This window comes from Accipiter gentilis, chromosome 1 (genome assembly GCF_929443795.1).
Source record: "Accipiter gentilis chromosome 1, bAccGen1.1, whole genome shotgun sequence".
Taxonomy (NCBI): domain Eukaryota; kingdom Metazoa; phylum Chordata; class Aves; order Accipitriformes; family Accipitridae; genus Astur; species Astur gentilis.
In genome coordinates this window covers 2,821,378-2,836,547 of record NC_064880.1, presented here as the reverse complement: position 1 = coordinate 2,836,547, position 15,170 = coordinate 2,821,378, and the positions used below count along the sequence as shown (strand labels likewise).

General features: G+C 36.7%; 1 protein-coding gene across 7 annotated transcripts in view; it reads right to left on the bottom strand.

Annotated features, from left to right (window-relative positions):
* Positions 1-3,390: 3,390 nt before the first annotated feature.
* GNB1 (G protein subunit beta 1) overlaps positions 3,391-15,170 on the bottom strand; it is a 46,174-nt gene continuing 34,394 nt past the window's right edge. For 6 of the 7 annotated variants that reach the window (XM_049816053.1, XM_049816057.1, XM_049816049.1 and 3 more), the window contains 6 exons: positions 13,474-13,636; positions 10,704-10,770; positions 8,965-9,166; positions 8,372-8,588; positions 5,481-5,592; positions 3,391-5,094 (listed from right to left, as the gene is read on the bottom strand). In XM_049816053.1, coding sequence (XP_049672010.1) covers positions 5,486-5,592; positions 8,372-8,588; positions 8,965-9,166; positions 10,704-10,770; positions 13,474-13,636 — 756 coding nt within the window. In that variant the 3' untranslated portion in view covers positions 3,391-5,094; positions 5,481-5,485. The remainder of the gene's footprint in view (positions 5,095-5,480; positions 5,593-8,371; positions 8,589-8,964; positions 9,167-10,703; positions 10,771-13,473; positions 13,637-15,170) is intronic. The other variant, XM_049816091.1, reaches the window with a different exon arrangement.

The window sequence follows — 15,170 nt, the reverse complement described above, 5'->3', positions numbered from 1 at the left end:
ATACCGTCTCCTGTCAGGAAACTGGAACCGCAGATTGTCTGAACAGTGTTTCCTGGAGAGATGGTTCAACACAAGCAGTTAACCCTGGAACAACATCCAGCCACCTCAGAATCAAGGCCTTCATTTTCTCAGTCCAAACGAGTGACAGAGCAGGCCCATGGATTTTGATTTACCAGTGGATCAGGTTTTACAAAAACAGTAAGGGGGGGGGGGGAAGGGGGGGGAAGACAGCATCCAGTAATGTTTAAGCAAAGACCAGAAGGAGACAGAGCAGGACTTACTGTAACTCATCAGGTACGCTGGACCAAAGTAATACTATTTAATCAGCAAATAACACTGCCAGAAAAACGCACATCTGACAGGATGCAAGCAGCTGCCATTCAGGATACAAGATGTCTGCTCCCATCACTGAGCATACAGGGAATTTGCACTCAACAGGGCCATTCAGAGCAGGGCTAACAAGGGAATAGCCTAAGCATCCCTGTTGTAGAACAGTGAAACTGAAATCTATTGGTTATTCTTTCCAAAACTTCTCCAGCTCCTCTTCCTCCTTTTCTCGTACAACCCTAAACCAGAAAAAACTTGGCTTTTCACATACTTTAGGAGAATTATTACACATTGGAATGTAATATAGAAAGTGACCAATTCAACTCAGATCCATTGAGTAGCCTGACATTTAAAGCAGAAACAAACTTTCTAAAGAATATATGAAGAGAAGAAAAAGGGAGCATCACTATGCAAAAATAGCCAACTGCTGTTAGAACTTGTTCATTAGTTGGTTCTTTTATTGTTTCCCCTCAAATCTGAATTCATGGTTACAACCTACACTAAAAAGTGTTAATCATACCACACAGGATCCTGATTTGTTTCACACCAAGTTACACAGAACTTAGCAAGGGTGACAGGTTTTATTATTCTTTATTTACTCTGCCACTTCCCAGAAACCAGATCATTCTATTTTTAGGTGTTAGAGGGCATGATTCAATCAGTAACTTTTAAGTACGTTTCACAGCTGATTTAGAACATACACCCCAGGGCACTTAATGGTCAAAAGTTAGAATGCCCAACTTGGATCTTTTCTTCTACTAGCAGTAGAACCTCAGCTCTTTAAAAGACATTTAATTCACTAAGAAATTACAGGCCCTGAGGGGCACAGAAAACATTATAGTTAAAAGTCTTAAGTGTAGGTACCGAGATTGAGGAATCTGTTATCCCTTCCTTCACTTGTCTCCTTCCCCCCAGCTCCATGAGAGGATTTCAATCCCATGGAAGTCCATTCTATTGTCATGACACTTTCCAAGCCAGGACCAGACAACTGTAACTCCTTTTCCCACCTCCATACCCACTCATTATACAAATACCTTAGATCCATTGGTCTTGTCCACTTTCGTCATCTAACGTGCTTCATAAACACGTAAAGTTTTACTCCATCCTCCTTTGCAAAGACACCACTCCTCATCCTTTCATATATCTAATACATGCTCAGGAGCCCACATGTAAGAAACTGCAAGCGCTGCCACTAAGACCAAGCAGAGACAAACCGTTCTCAGTTTGTTATTAATGTTCTCAGTTTATGAAACCTTGCTCTAGAAATTTGCCAGCAGCTAGGTGAAGCTGCTCTTTTGGAACCACATGCCAGAATTATCTTTTAAGTCAGAATCCTTTCAAAGCCTACAGGAGGAGCTACCATGTTACTAGGACTGCTATAGGTAAAATAACACTTAGATTTGAGTACTGATCCAAGACCACCCTAAAATTAACGGCATTCAAAACTCAAAGATTTGGCCCAAAGTCAAAGACGCAAGAGTTTAGTGCTTCTCACTTTGCATACCCATTTTTCTTCAGTTACAGCTCTCTGAATAACTAAGCATACAGATATTTAAATAATAGAGTTTAAAGCTTCATATTGAAGAGGAGCACTGTCTCTAACAAGAGGCATTTGCAACTGCTCGCATTTGAAATAAATTGCACTGCACATTAGCCTTCTGGCACAAGAAGTTACTATCTTGGCAGGTATTTTATTGCCAGCAAAAGCATTCTCAGCACAGGCAGGAAGCAGTAATTTAACATATGGATAGAGATTAAGGAAGGTAAGACAGATCATGTCTGCATTGATTTTACTATAGACTGGGCAAAGTCACATATGAAATATCCACTGGATTAAAAACATAACACGTGAGTGGAAAAAACAGCTATACCATTTGGAATTGGAGAAGACTAAATTTGAATTCCCAAATTTAAGCATTTCCAGCCATGAACTACTTACCAGTATTCTGCAGTCCAAAACCCCAAAGCTCACAGTTAACGGCTGCTAGTTAAGTAATGTCACCATCATATTTTCCATACTCACAGCTTTTAAAAACTTCTCCATTGAGGCCGAGAATTTCCATGTTTGGTATGAAACCAAGCCATGGCACTGGAATTTCTCTTGGTTGATGCGAAATGATGAAATATCCACTTTTGTTTAGGTCAGAACAAGAGAAGAGACTTTGCCCACTAAAAATACAAAACAAAACCCTCAAGTGGGCCAACACCAAGTTGTTAAACCAACTGCTTTTCAACACCTCATTTCAGGAATTTGCTTCTGTGGCTATAAAATCCATTTCTCCCCCCCCCCTCCCCCCCTAGATATAATTCTGCCTTGTGGAGACTTTGTTCTTACTGAGCATTAAAATGACAACTACTTACCCTTCTCAACACCTACAGTAAAGACAGCTAACAATGACAACAGAGCTTATTTGGCCAGATCCTCAAATGGCAATAACAAGATGTTCCACTCAATTCTTTTCCTATTAAAGGACACAAAAGTTTCAAAAGAAGTTACTAAACACCTTGCTCTGATTTCCTACTTCAGATGTTACACTCTCTTATATGCCACAAAGCATTTTTTGTGATTTATACCACATGAATCATAGTAGCTCAAACTCCAAATGAAAGTAGCTGAGCAGCAGTTTTCGATTAAGCTCTCGAGTAGCTCTAGCAATCAAAGATATGTCCATATTAACTATTTAAGAATGGAGGAAGCAAAATGCCTGCAGCCACTAGGCTCCACATACTTGCCATTTAGTGTTACCATATATTGCACATTTACACGTAAGTTTTCAGATACTGCTGGTGACGCTTTCCAATAACAAAAATCGTGAGGGTTTTAGTTCGTCTTACAACTGTTTTTAGCTTAAAAACAAAACCCACATCCCTTCACATGAATACACACTAACACATTGCATACGCTGCCCAATTAACCATTAAAAATCCAAGTCATTTTAAAATACTGAACAATTTGTTTTGGGGCAGCATACACTTCTCTCATATGTTTATTTCATAACTCAAATCCTGCCAGAAGCCATTTTGTGCGTTGAACAATAAGCTGCAAAACAGATCAGTCAAAACTCATGTCAAACTGCTTTATTACATCTTAAATAACATTACATTTTAATATAGTATCTATCTTGCATCCAGCTTTCTTGAAGTACACTGACTTTAAAATTAAATACAAAAGGTGAAGAGGGATACAGGGCGTGGAGAAAGCTCTACAGAGTAGTTTCATGAAAGAGAGTAAGAGGGAATTCATCTTTTATGCCAAATCCAGGCCTAACGCACAATTACAGCACATTTTTGTACAGAATGTTGCAGAAAAAACAAAATGGAGAAAAGCTACTACTGCTGCTAGGAAGGAGCATTTCTGGATACAGTGAGAAGATAGGAAAGTTTAACAGAACAATCTGCTGTCCAAACACTGCTGCTTTTAACATTTTATTTGAAAAGAAAGCCAGGAAAACCTGCTCATTACAAAAATGACTCTGATCAGATGCAAAGGACTCATCCTACAAGAGGAACTGGCTGTGAGGAACTGATTTATAAAGAAGATGGTCTAGGTTCCCTCCTCCCACACCCCAGAATCTTTGACAGCGATTGTTTGAACAGGCTGTTTCTTTAAAAAAAAAAGTGACTTATCACGCTACTCCAAAACGTGCATAGCTTTGTACTTGAGTTCTTCATAGATTTATGCACAGAGTAGCAACAATAAATGAATACAGCGACAATGGTTACAGTTTTTAAACAGGTTATTTCTTCAAAGAAAAAACATCTAAGGACTTAGTCCAATATGCACTTTTTAGCATTTCTACAGCATGCGATTCTAAGAGTAAACCCACCCAATATGGCAAACAATCAAAAAAGGTTTTTTTTTTGTTTAACTTAGAAAGTTCAAGATCATTATTTTCAAAACATTGATTTGTACATCATTTCATACACAAAGAATTGACTCAATACCCAAGTGTAGGATAGGTCTCTTTTGAAAACAGAGATTCCTGGTTGTTGAGACTTATAGGATAGTGTTAGGATATATAAACTGCCCTTTCAATTGGACAAAACCAAAACAGATTAAAAAAATTGGTGTGGTGAAAAAGGGAGGGGCAGGAGGGACCAAGGATTGCATTTGTTATCCATAAAAGGTGAAAGGATTCTTTAAACAAGCATTCATTACCTTTTACAGCATGTGCTTGGTTACCTTACTGCTTAACATTATCCTATATATGCCAAGTTTTGTGCAACAATTATCTGTGATACTAGAAAATAAAATAAAAAAAATTAGGGACTAAATTTACAGCGTTAACAACCCCCAGATGCTCTGGGCTAGGACTCCCTTGTTTTGCTCAATTAAATACATAAAGAAATGTATTTAAAAAGGAAACTTGAAAAAAATCCTGCTACAAACATGACTTTAAAATTTGCAAGTGTGTGAGATAAAGTCCTTAACTTCAACTTGGAAACTACAGTGAAAGCTAACTGTTTCACAATTATGCTCAAGTTTATTTTCTGGTCATGCTTTTATGATAGTGTTTCATTTTTAAATTCTCAAGACAAAAAAAATGGTCCCAAAAGGAATGCACAATTTCATTTTGCTTACAACACAGAAATTCTTCTTGGAAAGGTAATTGTGCTCTTCATTTCAGCAACAGGAGACGGAAAAGATCTTGCCCTTTGAAGTTGGGGAGGATGGGGGTCCAAGTTAGTATGGTTGGATTGGATATGCTATCATTTTTAATTTTCAACCGTTGGAAACTTCTTCCAGTCATGGAGTCCGTCGCTCTTCTGACACACAGAAAGATTTATTAAGAGTTGCACTTTGATAAACTGTAATCAAGTTTCAAGCTTTGCTCTTGCTACCCACTGATGCATTTAGCCATTATCTCACCATTTTCAAGAATGCCATTTATTTACTAACCCAGATTCAAAAGGACTGTAGCATCCCTAACAGGAAAATAAAATATGCCAAGAAGAGTTCATCATAAAAATGTCATTGCATACATTAAACAAATAGCCTTCTAAAAAAACAAACTGATTTTTTTTTTTCTTCCTCAGGGACTTTCCTAATCTGAACTATAAGCTTGCAGCACCAGTAAAACAGCACTGTTTGGACCTGGAAAAAAGCATTCTGAATACCAATCAAGGACAGCCTTAATTGACTGGATACCTACCTACTTCAGTTCCAGATCTTGAGGAAGCTGTCCCATGATCCTGTTGCCACTGCCATACCATCATCAGTTACACCTAAGCAACTGACACGGTTATCATGACCAGCAAGGACACCTATAAATAAGAACATGCAACAAACATATTATGTTACTTTGATGATTTCGTATTTCAGTTCAAGTAACACTGAGGCATGCATGTTTGAATTAGTCAACCTATACATTCAAAAATCCTGAACAAATCTGGTTGGAATTTTTAAATGCTTTTGATTTTATAAGCACAAACTTAGATATAACTGGGTGGGTTCAGAACGGGGGTAATTCAGTAAATGCATTACTCCAAAATTTTCCGTATATATTCCCCATGTTATGCCCTTTACTGGTTTCTTGTGAGTTATGAAATCACAGCCCCAAAAATTCTGCTGACAATGTCATTGCAATTAATGTAGTATAACCACACATTGCATAGCTCTTAGTATTTCCTCTCCATAGTGATAAAGATCAGTTAGATTTTACAAAATTTTTTAATGTGTAAAATCAGAAGTCAAACTGAAGTATGTTATAAACACTAAAGCATTTTTCATCTAATTTTATCTTACTACGTTTACAAGCACTTACAAGACAAACTCCTACATGCAATCTATTTGTCAATATGCAGATTTGCTACAACTCAATTATAGTACCATTAACAAAAAAAATTGAGATACTAAACAGAAAAATTAAAGGAGCCAACATTTTCCTCTATCCGCTTAAATTTAACAGATTCAAGGAGTTAAAAAGAAAACGTAATTATGTTCAAGCTCTTTCCAGTCCACAGCACTGAGCTAAGATATTCTTGACGGACTTAAAATTAATCTTTCTACATCAATTACACTGCTCATGGGATTCTCATTCATATTTTGGACTTTTCACCTCCATTTACTATTCTCCAATACAGAACATGAATTAAGTCAGTTTTAGTTCTTACACAAACAAGTATGTTTATAAACTAATAATTTTAACTGTTAATTCAGTGTAAAACTGACTACTTAATACGCGAGGATTCCTGATGTTTGAAGTAGTAACATTTCTGATACACTTCATAAAAACAGTAATGCTGTGTAACACCATTAATCTCCAGACCCTGTTAAATCCATACAAGTGTCTAAGCCTCAGTACAGAATTGTCCACTTCTGCAGCACAAGCCAAATCTTAAGTGTTGAAGCAGACAATACAATCTTCAGAAATGCAGTGCAATACAGAAGCGAGCTGCCAGAGCTAGCAGAAGTACCTAGGAGTTACCTAGAATTTACTGCGGAAACAGCATTGATATATCAAAATTCAGTCTACCATCAGCATTAGCAAGTGCTGCAATTTGCTAAAACGAAGACAGCACCAAGAAGTCTTATACAATTTGAACTGAATACATAACCACAAAGGTGTTTAATATAAAATCAGGCATGACAGAAGTGTCAAATCTGCTGAGCAATCTTAAGTCTGAGAACATTTCAATAAGCAGAATACTTGACAAAGCAGTCGTTTAAAACGGTTCTAAAACTTGGCAATAAAGAACCACACTTCACAAGTACATGGACCAGAAACCGAGATCAGTATAAAGAATTGTTTCTCATTTCTACAGGTAAGCAAGATCACCACCTCCTTCTGTTCTTTTTCTAAATGAAGGTCTTCCAAAGGAAAAATACAGGAAAACACATAGTTGTTTTTACCGTACTTAAATACAGCCAATTGTAAACTAACATAGACATTAATCCAGAGAAATTTCTCAGTTCATCTCCATACAGGCTTATATACACATTTATGGTCTCAATAATCAAAGTACAAGAATCTCGAGTTGTAAATCTCAACACACAGACAAGGCTGATTCGTAAAATGCATTTCAGTACTGAAATAATTGTATCTGGCACCATTAACTTGCAAATAGAACCAAATGCTATTTTACAATACATGAACCAAGTGTCCACAGATTCAATTTCTCAGCATTGATAAAAAACTATCATGAATTTTGGAAGAAACAAGTAAAATCCAAGTGCTAAAACAAAGCTGCTAGAGGCAGAAATTAACAAACCCAATGGAAACCCAATGTTTTGGTATAGTCCAGGACTATATGTGTGTTTCTGTTTTCTTCTACATGCAGTATATCCTCCCCTTAAAGCCATCAGTCAATTTGCACCAATAACGTACTTGCAACTAACCCTTTCAACTACATGTGGAAGAACATTTTGCTTGGCTGCTGTTTTTTGTTTGCTTTTAAAACCCACCTAGGATAATTTTAAAAGCCTAGACCACTTTATTTGGTAACAGAATAGGTCCTTGCTCTCATTCCCTGTTCTGATGAGAATAAAGAAACATTTGCAGCCTAATTTATAAAGAAACATTTGCAGCCTAATTTATACCTTTTCTGTGATAAAATTTTTCATTTTTAAGAACTGAAGTTAAATTATCTTAAGCTTTGAACCATAAATTTCACATTCATTTTCTCAAAAGATAATCTCCACAATATCTGTTGTTTCGCTGGTTGCCTCTACAGCTACCGCTACAAGTATCAGAAAAAAAATAATTCTTTTATATAAATAGCAACGTTATTGTTGAATTGCTTTGACCAGTTCATACATAAATAATGCCATAAAGTCCAAAAAAAAAAAAAAGCCCTCCATCAGCAAAACCTTGTTTTTAATAGCAGTCTTCCTGTTCTCAAGCATATGTTGTTCCCTTCTATCGTTTAGCAGTATTCCAATTTATTTGTTACCATCATTAAGCTACTTTGGTCATCTTAAAACAGGTTATCACAGAGTTTTAAAGTTGACACAGCGAATGGTAACAGGTCTGTACGTATGACTCAACTCACACATTCAGTATGTTACACTGCATTTATAATATTTAAAACCAAAAACATTTACCTGCTCTATCAGCTTTCAGTGTGTCCCAGACATTGCAGTTGAAGTCATCATAACCAGCTAGGAGGAGACGTCCACTCTTGGAAAATGCTACAGAGGTGATGCCACAGATGATGTTATCGTGTGAATAAACCATAAGTTCCTGATCAGCCCGAAGATCAAAAAGCCTGCACGTAGCATCATCTGAGCCTGTGGCAAATGCATTGCCATTTGGGAAGAACTTTAATGAGGGAGAGGGGGGAAGAAAAAAAAAAAGACACACGATTTCAGACTTGATTCCTCTGTCTCATTGAATATACCATTTTATACAGACCAAGTGGAAAAAGAAAGCAGTAAAGAATAGTATACACCTCTCCACTACTGGGATATGGGCAAAAACAGTGAAGGAATTAAAAGCTTGTGAAGAATAGCCACAATTTCGATTTACCACAACAGATCTGAAGTTGCACAAGTTTCAGGTATTTTCCCCAGCTACAAAAACTATTAATTATAGAAAATATGCCATAATACTACATCATACAGTACATGCTTAAGAGCTGAGACCAGAGAAATACAAAAACATAAATTTAAACCCCATGTCCTCTGTTGATACATACACAGATGGCATTGATGTCCGACTCATGGCCAGTGAAGGTTTGCCGACACATTCCTTCTCTAACATCCCACAGTTTGGCAGAGGCATCACAGGCACCAGAAACAAAACACCGGGCATCAGGAGCAAGAGACAAACTCATAACATCTCCAGTGTGCCCAGTAAACGTAGTTGTCTGCTGACCAGTTTCTATGTCCCAGAGAGCACTTGAAAGAATAATTAAAAAGGCAAAAATAAACATATTTTTGCTCCATTAGGAGGTCTAGACAGCAATTCTTGTCTAAACCTGTTCATTTATATCACTGCTAAAAAGTAAAACTCCATAAAGTATTCACAAAAAATACATTGAGAATAGAAAAAACAAACATTCTTTGTTGGAACTATTTGGCTATGTTACAGGATAATTGTGCAGAGAAGATTTTAAAAGCCATCCTCAGTTTTAAAATATTGGGGGTTTTAAATTGAAAAACAGTGCAAAAAACTAATGACTAACATTCATAGCTGTTCATAACACAAAGTTCTTGTGACATGCCATAACTATTGTCCAGTACTACTACAAGCTTGATTTAAAGCGACAGTGCTAAGGCTACAGCAGCAACAACTGAGTCAGCATTTCTCATTTTAAAAACTCACTGAGAATGTGTAACTTTGTGAATTATGTCTGTCATCTTAAAGGTGCACCACTTTCCCAAGACAGCAAAATCACCACTACAGCGATAATTAAAAAGTATAAAGGGATGAAAGAACACCATCACCTCCCTAACAAGAGGTCTAAACATTTAAGGAAGATAAAGGATTTTTAATTTCTGTAATTTCTCAGTAAACCAGACCCATATGACTGACAGATTTGCACTAGGCAAGTAAAAGATGACTGTACTTTGAAGCTTGGCTGAACTGAAGTGATGTCAAGGACAAACGGTTATCCAGACAACTGTAGAGTTACTACAATAACTCCTGAAGCAGCTGTATTCTCTTATAAAGAGCATAACTTTAACAAATCCTGTCTGGTGTTTTTTTTTAAAAAAACCTACCCAACACATATTTAGAAACATTTTGTATTTAAAAAAGTATATATTCAACAGCTACTCAGAATCAGCAGATTAACAGATGAGCATTCAAAGAGACTGACACTGTGTAGGAGAGGTATTTGTTAGACAACCTTTGCTGTAAGAACTACTGCTTGGGAGAACTGTAATGCTTTTAATTAAATATAATAGAAAAATCTATGAAAAAAGATTGAGGTCTTTTTTTCATTCAGAAGCTAGTATTTATTAAGACATACACCTACATTCTCCTCAAAAAAACCATCTACTGTCACTGTAGAATATTTTCTAGGAGCTCTTCTGAATAACAACATAAACTAAATTCTGCATTAGAAAAATCCAAATATGACTTTTAAAGTAGTAAATACTGAATACTAAACAAGTTTGAGAAAAGCCATTTGTCTAATACACTTACTTCTGAAAGCCTAATAGTTGTAGTAAAGAAAGTTTCCTATACCACCTTAACACAGAGAATTGGGTCAGGATCTTCAGAACATGGGCATAACAAAACAGCCAAAGGTAACAAACATGAAAGCCCAAATTTTCCATTACTAGTAAAAACGTGATATAGGAACAATAATTAATCACATTTAATCTTCTGGATGACCATCAGGTTTACAAAGAATAAAGTTTCCTTCAATAATAGAGTATAGCTGTAAAATGTCATTACTAACAATCATGTCAAAATTTTACTGCTTACCAAGTGGTGTCACCAGAGCTGGTAACAATTTGATTATCATCCAAGAAACGACAGCATGACAAGTATCCTGAAAACAAAAGGAAAAGTTTGAGTAAGACCAGGGATTGCTCTTCACGTCACGTACTGGGTTGCTTATATGTTTGCTTCATCCTCTCCTGAAGAAGCAGCAAGAACTACTATATAAGCCTAAAACACAACACAATTTTTATATAGGAACCTCCAATGTTTTGGACAAAACATAGTTTGGCTCTTTACAGACCATGCCCAATTCAACCACTACACTAGCACAGTGATACACCGGTATCACAGCATGTCAACCTAAACAAAGTTGTAAAACAGAACAAAATAAACTTAAGCAACTTAACCAAACAGGGTAGGCACTGTTTTGGAAATACCTTGCCAATTTTTCTTTTGGTAGAGTGGGGAGAAGAGGAGGAGGAGGAGGAAGAGAGATGGAGTAGTGAGGCAAAAGTATGGAATCCACCGGCCAAGCTAGAGAGAAGTATAGGTAACTGCACTGTACACACTAAACTTTCTTAGAAAGTGGATCTGTATGTCACTGCATCCGGGAGCAACAAATGCTTATGACCTCAATTGTATCATACAACTATTGAGAAAAAATAATCTACATTCTTGGTCAGTACAAATAACAGAGCATATACATTGGATGTTTCCCAACAGTGGCATCAAAGAATTTCATCTGAATGCTCTGAAGCATCTTTGTACTGAAGTACCACGTGCCAAACTATGAACGTAACAACTCCGATTACAAAATTCGTCTGTCCTGCCTGTCACCTCTATTTCACAAAGCACAAACATCTTTTAAAAATCCAAAATCCAGCAAAACATGAAAACCTGTAAACATCAGCTTCCAGCTATAGGCTTTGTTCAATTCTGAAACAGAAAAGCAGTTCATTGAAACTGTTCCTTCGAGAACAGTCCACACAAACTGGTCAGGTTTCAAATGTACTCCTTGATGTCTCTTGCTTTACAGCAAAATTCTACTTCTCATATTATGTAAAAAACCATGTCTTCCCAGCTATACAGTTTATAACCATAAAGACCATTAAGCAACCAGAGTATCCTAGAAGTAATGTTCTTTCTATTGCTAAAGTATTTTTCAGTATTTTGATACACACACAGCCACATACTGAAAGCCAAAACTCCCTATGTCCAACCGTCATTGCAATTCTCCCTGTGTCCTGAAGGGCAGGTGGGAGGAAAAAAAAAGAAAAGAAAAAAAAAAGAGAAGAGATGAGTACCTTCTTAGAAATCACTTCACTGGTCACATCACAACCACTATCTGAAGGTCAAATCAACACTGCATTTTCATACCCTTAACTACACCCAGAGGATACAGAATCCCTCTAAATTACATAAATCATGCTTTGCAAGAAAAACAGCTGAAAGAAAATTAAATAGCATTGAGTATACTTTAATTCACATCTAACCTTTTCTGTATCAAATTCATTAATGTGTAACTACTTATTTCTTAGTAACCTTATTTTCCTTTCATGAACAGTCTTTATACCATTTTCTTTACTCCCTATAGTTAGAGGCTTTATCAGCCAGAAAACCAGCAAGATAGAGACTACCTAACATTTTCTCTAAAGAACTGTTAGATATTTTCTCTGGAGCCAAGCGGACAGCCTCTAGAGCAATCTACCTTTGTTTTGCTGTGTTTTGGATTACACTCTCTGTGGAAACAAAGAGACCATAAAGATAATGTGCAGCTTCAGAGCTGCAGCTTTAGAAGAAATGCCTAATTACAGTCCATTCCCTTTCTCAAATTGTTGGAGGTATTACTGATTCCGCAAGAATGCTGTAGACTACTGATGTGTGCGACAGGCAACATTATGCCAGTACTTTACAAGATACAAAACTGCCTACTAAATAGCCAGTGTCTTAATTTTCAAAAAGGAGTTCAAGAAACCACCCACTGGGCTTTCCTCTGACAAATTTCCAATCCCATTCACAAAAAAATAAAAATACAATCTGTCCATTATCAGACAATATACAAAAGCAATTCACATTTTCTAGGTTACTACTGCTGCTTATAAGGTGCTCATCTCCATTAACTGTACATTCTTTAGGAAGCCAGAGTATCTTCAGCCACTGAAATGGCTTTTAGGGGTACTTTGCGACACTGAGTCTCTTGGTTTGTTCAGAAAGAAGAATTTTAAACTCATCCCCCACAGTTAAAACACTAGCTTCTAACCACCAGGAGGGACTTCCTTGCTTCGAAAAACTCTAACACCTGTGTCTCTACAATCCTTCTTCCCTAACAAGATGAATTTTGCTTTATCTGTGAGTAAGAGAACTTTGCAGCTACAGTTTACATTCTAATTCACCAAGCAAAGCCTACAAGTCCTGTCTTTTCTCATCAATCACAAGACAGTCCACCTTAGAAACAGAAACTGAACATAAAAATTAAGCTACTGTATTTTGGAGAGAAGGAGAAACAGAAGAGGAAGCAATGAGAACTCAAACCTCTGCAACTAAAGAATATCTCCATCAGAAGGCAGCTGTCTCATGAAAAGTTAAAACATATTCTCATTAAACTACTTTTGTCCAAAGAGCATCATCCTTTAAAAAAGAGTTTTTAAAAAGGAAGGAGACAGGCAGTATGCACCTAAGGTCCTGCCCAAGAAATACAGGTGCACAGTGAAGTACACCTTTTTAATTAGGAAATTACATTTTTTTAAGAAAAATTTTTTTAACTCTTCACCAGGTGCTTATGTAAATTAGATCATTCCAAACAGATACTCACCTGTGTGACCAGCTAGTTCACGGCTGACACGTACATTCCCTTCACGAGTTTTCAAGTTATAAATGGAACAGATGTTATCAAGACCACCACAAGCCACATAATTTCCAGAAGGAGCATATGCACAAGTCATGACCCAAGATGAACGCAGGGGAATAGCATGCACCTGAAATGGATACATTAATGTATGTCATCTGCAAAACAACTGATTCGATAATTTACCATCAGGAAGTTTTTCACCTGTCTCTCAAGGCATACATCATCTTTTTGTGAAAAGGAGGAGAAGAAAACTGTGAAAAGGAAAGTCTTTGGCTGTTTGAGTATCAAACTATTTTGAGGGTAGCTTACATATATAGCTTGTCAGACCAAATAATGACGTAACTAAACCCTCAGATTTGTCTTTCCTGAATACCATTTAATCACTAATTTTGGTAAAAACTAAATTATTTCATTTCAGTGGCCTGATTACTATTGGTTTATTACAGGTTCAGGAAAATATTGACTTCCAAGTACAGTCAGCAAAACTGCCAATTCCAGGCTTAGATCTTTTGCTATGAATGAACGAGTAAAGAAATCGCTACTTTCATTGCCATTTAAATCCTTCTTCGGAAACCTACTGCAAGCAATCAAGCTTCATATTTAAATAACTACCCCGTGTTCCCTTGTCATTCTGTGCTCAAAGAACTTTATTTTAAAAATTATTGAAGCTAAACCTGTTCTGTCTTGTTAATTCATTGCATTCATCCTTCAAATTTGTTCGTAACATTTTTAAGGAATCATATCCTTAAACACGTTGTAAGATTTCCTGCAATACTAACAATCTTCCTGCATTTCTTAAGTAAACAGTAAAGGCTACTGTGTGTTCCTCTGCTGCTACAGTAATCGGTGATCCTGCAGCAATCAGCAGTTAAAAAACAATACCCTGCACTAAAACCCACCAGCTCATTTTTGGAAGTCTTCTACCGAGGAACTAATTGGAATATTCACCTTGAGCCATTTTATTTTATCATTAGGAAAAGATCATATTTATGACAACTGTATTACTTCCAACATGTGCTGCAACTGCCAAAAGAACATCTGCAGACTATCATTCAAGTATTTTTGCATTAACTGCTTCGGGGTACTACCTAGTCATATTTAATACTATTTCAACACCAAGCTGTTTGCTACCCATAATTCCAGAGGCTTTGTGGTTTGGTTTTTAGGCATTTTTGGTTTTGGGGTTTTTTTTACTTCTTTCAGGGTGGGGTGGTGGTGGATTTTTTTCTGGTTTTAACTCAATTGCTACGCCACTGAATTAATACTGCCAAGACATATGGGAGGAGGATGCTTTACAGCTGAAGAGTTCTATTTCTGATTCTAGTAAAAATTTCACCAGTGTAGTAAGAACCTCTGATTCCATTTCCCCCAGATAAGAAAGCTGCTTTCTGCCTCCTGATGATGCCATGGATTAATTAGCATTCACTGAAGATACTAATATGGAAATCATGGTATACAGTGATTATTTCACTGTCTTATCTTTCAGTTGTTACAGTAATTTAGATCACATTTACCTGCAGGCTGGAGTCAAAGGAGGAGGATAAAGGCAAAAAGGGAGATGTGGGGGTTTTTTTTGCAAACAGTATTATTACTCTTTAGTAAAGTTATGGATTCATTAGTTTCACAACTGGGATACAACTATAGTCCCAGCTTTAGGAGTT